Below are 10,738 nucleotides of genomic sequence, written 5' to 3' on the forward strand. Positions count from 1 at the left end.
TTATTGGAGGGGTTCTAATTAATCTGGCAGAATTGCTCTAAACAATGATCGGTTTGGGAATATAGAGAAAAAAGAGTAATTGCAATTACTCGCCGTGGTTTAGTTGGAACGGAGGGAGTAAATATATAAAGGGTGGTGCGGTCTTTTAGAGGGTGCCCTCTAATTTTTTTTAGGGATAGAGGGTCACTTAAGGAATCTGGTTGAGTGAGTATTTCTCTATTTTGATAGTTTTATTGGAGGGGTTCTAAGTAATCTGGCAGAATTGCTCTAAACAATGATCGGTTTGGGAATATAGAGAAAAAAGAGTAATTGCAGTTAAAAAGAATTGGTCCCAACGGGGCTTGAACCCGTGACCTTTGGTATATCAGACCAACACTCTAACCAACTGAGCTACAGGACCTAATTTATTTCTTAATATTTATTTACTATTAAAATAATAAAACGGAGAATATACAATAAGTAATCATGATTGAATACAATTTTAAAAACTCCTGCCGGCCCCTGATATACAAGACTTAATGAGTCATTTTTGTTTTCTCAAATTACTAGGAAAAACGATGAGCAGTTAGAAAATACATTGAAAAAAGAGGGTAATCTTCCCGCAAATAAAGAAAAGAAAATAGAGGGTAATCGCAATTTAAAAAAAGAACTGGTCCCGACGGGGATTGAACCCGTGACCTTTGGCATATCAGACCAACACTCTAACCAACTGAGCTACAGGACCTAATTATCTACTGAATATTTCTTTACCTTAAAAGCAATTTAAAAAGACCTTCGCATTTTATTCTGAGAATCATATCTCCTACACATACATAAACTGATAGATAGGGACTTCTCACTAAAGAAAATAATCACCACAGGAAGATAATTACACAGTAATGTATAGGCCTAATTTTGTCTTCAGTGTTCAGTGGTAAGCACTAAGCAGCACTGAATTTGTTGGATGGTTTTCAGAAACTCATGATGTTTCCCTGCTGCAGCATACAGTAATTCATCGCTGCGGTAATCCTGTCGAGTGGGCTCATCTATCTTCATACCCCAGTCTTATCCTCATCAGTTTATACACATTACTTGACAACGCTTTCGGTGCCACACGTCATCTGACAACCCTTCATTTGATGGTTTATATCCGATGATAACATTTGCAGATAACAGATGGAAACCCACATTTGGCAATTGGATCTGCTGCTCTTGAAAGATGATATACCTCTTACAATTTTACACCTTCTGGATTTATATATCATTCAACTTATTCACCATAGAGCTGCGAGCCAGCGACCACTATCGGGCATGATACCCATCTAGTGTGTAGAAGCAAATGCCATGCACATTGGTGGGGTGATCTTGGCCAACGCAAGCAAGGAAGCTGGGAAGATCCAAAGTCCATCCCCACATATAAAACCGGAGGCAACTGCTGGCACCATATGTGCTGCTTTGCTCCTGTCAATCTTGTGCCAGATGTAGACTATCAAGCTCCCGGCACACATGTCGATGGCGAAGCTCGCGCCGACAAGGAAGGGGAACCCCATTGCCATGGGCAAGGGGACCCATTTGCCATACTTCTGTGGAAGGAAATCCCTCATCAGGTTGGCCACCAGTGCAAAGGCAAAGAATCCACAGCAGAGCTGCAAGCAATGCATGGGCAGAGCAGAGAAGCCCTCCACACCAAGAATCGCGATGTTTCGGTATATCAGAGCATACGGCGCCTTCCAGGGGCTGTCCTGGTTGCCTATGTCAAAGGCATTGTAGAACACATAGAATGTCAGCGGTGAGATGACACAACCAATGGCGGTGCCGATGATCTGGGCGATAAGCATTGATCTAGGTGATGTTAATGTAAGATGCCCAGTTTTGAAGTCCTGCATCAGATCAGCAGATATCGACGTCATACACTTCACCATGCCACAGCCTACCATCCCAGCAACCACGCCATGTTCTTTCCCAGCTGCGGCCGCAAGAATGAGGAGGGCAACTTTTCCATAGTTGAAGGCCATGTTGATGTCGGTAAGACCGGATCCATAGGCATTGGAGAAACCCAGAGCAGGAGCCAATAGGTATGCTACAACAGCATAGTACCACTTCAACTCAGGGAACATCCTGGGAATAGTGATTACAGCAACGACCGATAATGCAAAGTAACCCAAAAAGGCTAGCCAGTTAGGGAGACTGTCTCTTATAAACACTTCATTGCGATGTTGTTCAACGAGTGACAGAGTATCTTCCCCTGAAAGCATAATGAACCCAACATTAGGTCATCTATACACCAGGAAGGCAGAAACCAGAAAGGTTAAGCTGTTTACCATTCTTTGCGTTTTTCTGTTTTGATTTGTCAAGCATACTCATGACGGTCTTAAGAATAATCTTTGTAAAATTGTATATGCCGTCTCCTAGGATGAGAGCTATGCAAATGAAGGCCTGTGAACGAGAGAAGGTAAGAAAAAAAGATTTGCAAAACACGCGCACAACAACAAAATTACACTTGGAAACATACCTTGTAACCTTGCAGACTTCTCATGCTGCTTTCTGGTAATTCTGCCGGATACCAGTTCCCTTTCAAATCAGCAATCAGTGGCCACATTACGCCCCAGGAGAGAATAGAGCCAAGAAGGAGAGATATATTCACAAGGTGGGGGCAAATCATCCCTGCCCCAACATATGTGAGATTGAAATCAAAGAAGAACCTGACACCCCCATCATAAAATCTAAATTAGGTGAAACTGTTACTAGTCAAGAACAGAATAGAATAATGAATAACATGACGGGCATTACGAATGTTTCCAAGCTCGTAGTCCAAGAGTGGGGAATTGCGAAAAGCCACAATGATCTCCACCAGAATAAAACCACTGGAAGAAGCTCCAGAAGAAGCTAATTGCAAAGTATTTTGTGAATCCATTCACTTGCATCCTGACGTTAGCAAGAAAAACATCAAATTTTGCTTAAAATGAGAGAATCATAATACTCCCTCCGGTCCTTTTTACTCCGCATATAAGATTTGTCTGGTCATGTTTATATGAAAAATATATCAACTTCTACAATATTAAAGTTATACAATGAAAAATAAATTCACGACGCATCTAATGATATTGATTTCGTATTGTGAATGTTATTTTTTTCCTATAAAGTTTGACTTCAGACAAATATTATATGCGGAGTTTGAGTTTGACTCCAGATAAATCTTATATTCGGAGTAAAAAGGACCGGTGGGAGTATATGGCTATGAAGGCTACTGGTTGTGTGAGAGAACTGCATACTTTGCCACATCATCTCCCTTGGACGCATGAAATCCATTTATAAGCACGGCAGTTGCAGTTCCGCTTGGGTAAGTTAATTTGTAGTCGATCACCAAAATCTGAAAAATTACAAAGCTCCATAAAAAATGTGCTTAAAATAGTTTCTTTCCATTTGCAACTGATGTCAAACAGCTTGAAGTTTTTTTTTTCCACACGGGTCAAACAACTTGAAGCTGTTGTAAGGTAACAAAGGAAAAGTTATGCAGGGATCACGTTCAACTTTAAAGAGCTCCCAAGATGATATGTCTGATCTTGCCAGCAGAAGTGAATGATGTTCACATAAATTTTTCCCTCCATCAAACTTATGCTTAGAAATCAATTCAATTTAATTGCAACCGAATATTCCAGTAAAAAGAGTCCTTATTTTTTCCATAATTTACAATTCATTTAAATTGCATGTATGTCAAACCATAGGCGAGGTATCTAGTATTTTTGTTATACATAGAGCTCTGAACACCGCACGCCATGGCTTTATTTTCTTGGCACTATTTAGCCAAAAAGGTTTAACATACTTGCCCACTCTTAGGCTTCAAGCAAACACGCTCATAGTCCTTAGGGTCATAACTTAGCCAATGTGTATAACGTGTGGGACTTGGCTGAAGAAATGCTTTGGCTATGGGCAGTGTGGCAACTAAACTAACAGTCCGAAAAGAATTTAAGTGCCAGCGTTCACCACAAACAACAAGGCCTATCAAAAAAAATGGAAGAATACTCGTTGCTTGTCTCAGCTTTACATAATCCTTCAGACACTTAGTTGGACATTGGGCAAAGGAACAAAATTGGGGGGTGAAGGGCAGAATCTCAGTTGGTAGTACTAAGTAGAACCGTGATCGAATAGCAAGAGTAAATTTCTGAAGATGTATACAGGAAAGAAAGACTGTCACCGACCTTCCTGAGAGGGACAAGCGCGAGAATCCCGACGAAGGCGACGGCGAAGAGGAAGCCCATCATCCACCCAACGCCGGGCTCCTTGGTGCCCACGTTGCCTTCCATGTCCACCCCGGCCATCTCGTAGGTCTTCTTGTTGAGCCCGAGCAGGTAGGACCCGAACCCACCTGGGGAGCGCAAAAAGGAAAATCCAAGAAGGCGTCAGAATCTCGGTGCTCCACTTGACAAAGAAAAGTGGGGAGAGATTCGCGGGCGCGGTCCCGACCGGCGGCGCCGATGCTGTAGCAGGCGACGGCGCAGGTCTGCACGACGGTGTTCTCCTGGCGGGTGAGCGGGCGGACGACGCGGCCCAGGCGGGCCAGCGCCTGCGTCCAGCCCCGGAGCATGACGAAGGAGATGAGCGCGGCGGAGACGTTGAGGGTGGGGTTGAGGCCCGTGGTGAGGTTGAGCTTCATCACGATGACGCTGTACATGGTGCCGACGGCCACGCTCACCACCAGGCCGCGCAGCGTCAGCTGCTCCGTCCACGGCGGCACGCGGCCGGTCGCGTGCGCGGGCGCCCCCGGCTCCGCGCCGTCATCGCAGAGCGCGGCCTTCCCCTTGTCGCTGCTTCCCCCGGCGTCGTCCCGCTGGTGGAGCCCCATGGCGAGCCCGGGGCGGGGTTGCTTCCTCCGCCGTTCCCTGCTTCATGGGGAAAAGACATATTTCCGCGGCGTCAGGTTCAAGTCCATAGTAAAAAGGATTCTTGAAGAGGAGCTAGTGGTGAACAGAAAGCCCAGCATTTGATGGTGAGCTGACAGGAGTATTACGGTGCTATTAGCAGTGTAGTCATGAGCAAGCGAGCTCTTGTGCACCATGAACGAATGATTCAGTGGAACCAAACATGTAAATTTGATGAGCGATTCATGAGCACGCAAAAACTTTTGTCCTTGAGTGGGATGAAAAGAGAAAAATGAAAAACAAATCCGGCGTCACCTGGGGTCTCCGCTCCAAACCAAAACGACAAGAAGAGTGAACCAAGGGAAATTGAAGGTGAGCAGGGGAACCGGGGAGCACGTCAAGGAAAGAGAAGGAAAACGATGGACAATAGAAACAGTTCGACACTTCTTCTCCAGATCTCAGTACTTTAGCGCTGACTGACCGAGCGCTGCCCCTTGTGTACGTTAACAGTAAAACACACGCAACCACACAAAACTAGAAAATAATAATTAATCAGGAGTTCTTTCCTGGCACGCAATAAGTCAGGCGGCTCTTGCTCAACATTTCGAGCTGGAAACACGAAGGGATCCCCGTCGAATCAGAACACGAGATCGACCGCAACTCCAAGCAGAAGCGGTGACAGATAATGGAAGCAACCCCAAAGCAAGATGATGTATCAAAGAACAAAGAACTTAAACTCTTATTTTCCAATAGATAGAAGAAACAAGTCAACAGGAAACTGTCAGATCTCCCCAAGCAAGAGATAGATGGATCAAAAACAAGGAACGGCACAGTTATTAAACAGTTCTTATTCTAGGAGATATACTAGATAGATAGATTTTCGGATGATGTGCTCCTATCAGGACTGTACCTGCTCGGTGATCGTAGAAGCGGAGCCCGGCCGGCGGCTGCTGGACGGTAGGAGTCGGGCAGTCGGCGGTCGATCGATCGGTCAGACGTGATGGGTGGACTACTGACACCAGTAGACAGTGGCAGAGGTTATATATAAAGAGGCAAGAGCACTACAGACCCACAAACTTGCAATGGATGTGATGGTTTAGTCCACAAACTTGTAAAAGGTGATCACCTTATCCCTAAACTTGCAATGTATGTGAACATTTAGTCCAAAGCCAATCACAAGTTGACAAATGGTGGCACGCTGGCAGCGTTGTGGCACACCCGCTCGGCCCGGCATTTTTATGAAAAACCCCTCCACCTTTATTGAAATTATGAATGTTGTTGCGCTTGCGCCTACGTGCCAGAGGGCGGTGCTAGCAATCTGGCTAGGATTGGCGACTGCCATACCTCAAATTCCACCAAAAAATATATTAGTATATATACGAGTACTAGTGTGTATGCATATTAATTACTCAACTTGGCGACAACAATAGAATATAACCACAACTTAGAAACATATAGTAGAAACGATCGATATATAGGCCATCTAGAAGACGACGGTGATGATCTACTGTGACTCAGCGGACGGCGTGGTGTTGGCGGCTGAGCCGTGGTCGTATATATTGGTATATATTGGTATTGTACGTGTTGAGCAAGCTGAGTTGATTGCTGACTTGCTGATGGTCCTAATGGATCGGCAAGTTGTCTTGCAAGTTCAACTCCATGTACAAATCAACACACGTTCGCCGGTTTCAAATTCTGGAAATCCTTTCGCTGCATGGCCGAATGTGTGCAGCAGCAAACAACAAGCAGGGAGCGGCAGTGGCCGGCACTGAATCGGGCCATACGAGGACGCAAGCGCGACTGAGCACAAAATGGCATAGAATAAGAAGATCAAGTAATGAATGAAAGCGTTCTAAAAATGTAAAGAATGAAAGTTAATTTAGGATTGAAATTGAACTTTGAATTTTGAAGCAAATTTTGTTGCCGTCTGCCAAAATAAGCTTAAATATTTTAGGTATCCCCTATTGACAAAACTAATCGATTGATTTTGAATTTTGATTGTGCTTGCTAAACACAAAGTATTTATAAAACTAATATTTAGTGAGCTCTTGCGTAATTACATTATATGTACATGGTTTTCTCCTTGATAGTTATCGCCACACCTAAGAATTATTCTTGCCTCTGCCACTGGCAGTAATTAACACGGTTTCAGTACTGGTTTCAACAACGACATAGTCCAACACGTTTTTCTTTGTTGGTGTCCAATCCACATGATGATGTACTTCTGAGATTGAGTATCCAGAGAGCGCCTCAAATGGGTCTTACTGGCATTTGGTGACAGATCCTACTAAACAAGCACAAGATAATGACCATTTTCACATAAACGGTGGCAACCCACTTAACATTTACAGATGCGACCAATTAGTCGATGATTATTTTTCTCGGGCAACGCATATTTGCATTTTTTTGGCGAGAATTGCATATTTGCATTACATCACGCTAGGATGTCGAGCGGGTGATGGACAGTGGTGGTGGTTCATTCGGATGAAATGTTTCTAATGGTCATATTTAGTTTGTTCCTAGGGAAGGTTATACTTAGTTGTGTGTGTGTGTGTGTGACCAAACTTGCTGCATCTACACAAAAAACTTGATTTTTTTGTTGAGCGGAACACAAAAAACTTGCTGGACAGGCGAGATGTCTATCTAGAAGGTTGGGCTTGCACAACACTGGCGTATGTTGGACCAGGCTTGGCGAGGGCGCGACTGTCTTGCTTGTAGCGAGACACAGTCTAGCCTCGCGTCAAGCAGCGCCCAGAATGGGCCAGCAAATTAGGGACCGCAAGCATTGAGCATTTTTTGCTTTTTTTCCACAGTTTTACTTTAATTTTACCTTTTCTTGTAATTCTAAATATATCTATTATAAAATTCAATTTACATACATAATTGAAAATGTTAGTCGTGCATTTAAAAATGTTAACATGTATAGAAAAATATTTCTAATGTATACAAAAAATGTACAATGTTTGTGGAAAAAAGTAGACATCAAAACATATATATGAGAAAAAAATTAATCATGTATTAAAAAAAAGGTCTGCATAAAAATATATTTTAGATGAATGCAAAGGGTACAATGTGTATACAAAAAAGTAGACATCAAAAGATATATATGAGCGTGTTGCATGTAATAAGTTTTTGTGGCAGCTACTTTAGGTTATGGCCAAGAGTAGTGAATCATCCTTGACGTGGAATTTTGCATTGGCTTTTCTAATAAAAATTTCAGGAGGGGGACCCTTTGATTAAAAAATATGAATATAAAAATAATATTCCGTGCGTGTGATTTCCGTAAAAGTGGAGGGGTTTCTCGTAAAAACGCCAGGCTGAGCGGGTGTGCCACGACGTGGCCAGCGTGGCGCCATTTGTCAACTTGTAATTGGCTTTGGACTAAATGTTCACATACATTGCAAGTTTAGGGATGAGGTGATCACCTTTTGCAAGTTTGTGGACTAAACCATCACATTCATTGCAAGTTTGTGGACCTATAGTGCTCTTGCCTCATATATAAAGGCGTGGACGTTTGTTGTCTTATGGCACATGGGCCCGGCGGGGCAGCATGGTTCACGCCAACTGTGCTCAGCTTGTCTGCTTCCGGGGGCGTGTGCTCCGCGCTCGCCCCCCTCGCGCCACGCGCGACGTCAGGCGTTCCCGTTTTTCGCTGCATGATGCACCCTGTCCGGGGTAGATGCACGCACGAGGGCTCTCTGCTTCTTCTCTTCTTCTACGAGGTGGTAGATGATCGTCCTCTCCTCTCCCCGGTGGCGCCGGAGGGAGCGGCCGACACGTCGGTGAACAAAATCCAGGCCGGGATCACGGGTCTGGGCAGGCAGATGCCGATACGGGGCGCGTCCAGCCGCCCAGTCCAACCAGGGGACCAACAGGACCTTCACCCCGCTGTGACTGTTTCAGTACCCTTGTTCTCGGACCCCGTGGTGTGGGTTTTCCGTAATCGCTTGGTCCCCTGCTGATATTCCCTATCCTACCTAGATGCTCAAGTGGCCCCGGCCACATGGTTAGGGCAACTCCAACGGGATCACCAAGTGGATGACAAAAAATGTCCGCCGACACGTCCGAACGGTGTGTGCGGATAGCGGGCTAGGCGCCGGTCATTCAACCGTAGCCATCAAATCCGAACCGTGGGCTAAGATTGGTAGAGGTGGTCCAATAGAAAAAAGAGGTGACCGGAACATATGGGTTGTGGGGAGAAGTGGTCCACCTAGATCAACTTGTTGCCAATGTAGTACACGCCCGTTTCTTCCTCACAGGGGGTCTTTGCCGCCTCCTAACCTAACCCGCCGCCGCCACCACATCTACTACCATAGCTTCGGTCTCCTCTCCCCCGTCTGGTGGCCTCGCCGGTGGAAAGAGGAGTGGGGACCTGTCCGTCTTGCTTTTTTGTCAGGTTTTTACTTCTCCGGCGACATTGACGAGGTGATGGAGTGTTGGAATAAGGTCTTTCTGGGTTTTCCCTACCTCTACGACGTCCGATCTGGCGCCGACGAAGAACCTGTGGGAGTTTGTGTCCCCATATGTGTTGGTTCCCTTCAGATCTTGGCAGTTTGTGTGTCTTTTAAGGAGAGTTTTTGGCTGGCTGTTGGTGTAGCGACTTCAACATCTTCTTCTGTGTTGTTCTGTGGCTTGACCCGGTTTCTCCAACACTCTATGCTGATCGTGATGGATTGCAAGCCTGTTATGCGCGGTGTGATGCTCCAACCGATGTTGCTTCAATGTTTTTTAGATCTCGTCTCAAGGGACGAGTGGCTATTGCTGTCTTCAAAGCCTAGTATGGCGAGGGCGTTCGCAGGCATCGCCTTTCTTTGCTGTTGGTTCAGTGCAATTTTCAATCTTCAGTGGGTGGCGTGCAATCAGAGAAAAAAGAAGACTAGTATACTTTATAATGTAATTTTATTTTGTACTGGATGTTCTACATCCAGTTGTGTATCCATTATACTGGTCATTGTTTTCCTCGGTAGTAATTAGATCTAAGATGCCCTTTGGGTGTCTTTGTTAAAAAACTAATAGTGGGCTAGACAGGCCTCTGAACTCCTCTAACCACCCCCCTCCAGTTTGGTGCCGGTTTGGGCAATTGCGAACGTTTGGACCGGTTCAAACAAATTTGATCACTTTCCTTGGATGGGTTAAAGTGTTCGAACAGTCCGGTCCATACCTTTAAGAGTGATTTGATGACCCACGTTAGAGTTGCCTTTAGTATTTCATCGAGAAATATTCCTAATCTCTTTGTAAGGACAAAGTTGAACTCTTACAAGGTCATCCTTATAGAAACTAGAAATTACATATAGGTCCACAAGAAAATCGATGTATCCTCATTCACTCATTGATGGTGCATCGTGAGCTCAATGCTGCATATGTACCTCTGAAAGACCATCAGCTAGTGTCAGGGCCGGTTTTCCGGGACATAAAATCCCAGCAAATGACCCTTGTGTCGTCACCAGCCCCAAGATTACTGTTGTTGGTGGACACTTCCTTGATACAAAATTCCAAGCAGTTACAAGAATTTGAGTACAAGACCATAAATGTCCATTGAGTATAACAATGATCTCTAGTGGTGGATGACAGAAGCGGCTCGTGGATCTCCAACGTCTACCACCATAGCTTCGGTCTCCCTCCCCTCCCCCGTCTGGTGGCCTCGCCGGTGGAAAGAGGAGTGGGGACCTATCCGTCTTGTTTTTTGTTAGGTTTTTACCTCTCCGACGACATTGACGAGGTGATGGAGTGTTGGAATAAGGTCTTTCTGGGTTTTCCCTACCTCTACGATGTCCGATCTGGCACCGACGAAGAACCTGTGGGAGTTTGTGTCCCCATATGTGTTGGTTCCCTTCAGATCTTGGCAATTTGTGTGTCTTTTAAGGAGAGCTTTTGGCTGGCTGTTGGTGTAGCGACTTCAA

The 10,738-nt window shown here is 45.0% G+C and overlaps 1 protein-coding gene and 2 non-coding genes across 3 annotated transcripts; all 3 read right to left on the reverse strand.

The window, feature by feature from the left end:
* Window positions 1-326: 326 nt before the first annotated feature.
* Window positions 327-400, reverse strand: TRNAI-GAU. Its single transcript has one exon. It is a non-coding gene; the product is annotated as a tRNA-Ile (tRNA).
* Window positions 401-650: 250 nt separating this feature from the next.
* Window positions 651-724, reverse strand: TRNAI-GAU. The gene has a single exon. It is a non-coding gene; the product is annotated as a tRNA-Ile (tRNA).
* LOC119365070 (probable metal-nicotianamine transporter YSL9) lies at window positions 725-5,122 on the reverse strand. Its single transcript, XM_037630657.1, has 8 exons — window positions 4,988-5,122; window positions 4,444-4,859; window positions 4,179-4,345; window positions 3,252-3,349; window positions 2,770-2,904; window positions 2,492-2,681; window positions 2,301-2,415; window positions 725-2,224 (listed from the first exon to the last, which is right to left on the reverse strand). Exons 1-8 carry the CDS (start codon window positions 5,008-5,010, stop codon window positions 1,302-1,304), a joined length of 2,067 nt encoding a protein of 688 aa, XP_037486554.1. The 5' UTR covers window positions 5,011-5,122; the 3' UTR covers window positions 725-1,301.
* Between the last annotated feature and the right edge of the window lie 5,616 nt (window positions 5,123-10,738).

Source organism: Triticum dicoccoides, chromosome 2B (genome assembly GCF_002162155.2).
Source record: "Triticum dicoccoides isolate Atlit2015 ecotype Zavitan chromosome 2B, WEW_v2.0, whole genome shotgun sequence".
In the NCBI taxonomy this organism is placed as follows: domain Eukaryota; kingdom Viridiplantae; phylum Streptophyta; class Magnoliopsida; order Poales; family Poaceae; genus Triticum; species Triticum dicoccoides.

What these genes read in the sequence shown, in the direction of transcription:
- LOC119365070 (XM_037630657.1), bottom strand. Translation starts at nt 5,010, where the DNA reads ATGACTACACTGCTAATAGCACC. An exon ending in ACTACACTGCTAATAGCACC is followed by an intron (nt 4,860 to 4,987) that starts GTAATACTCCTG and finishes CCCATGAAGCAG; the next exon opens with GGAACGGCGGAGGAAGCAAC. An exon ending in AAGGGAGATGATGTGGCAAA is followed by an intron (nt 2,905 to 3,251) that starts GTATGCAGTTCT and finishes TGCTAACGTCAG; the next exon opens with GATGCAAGTGAATGGATTCA.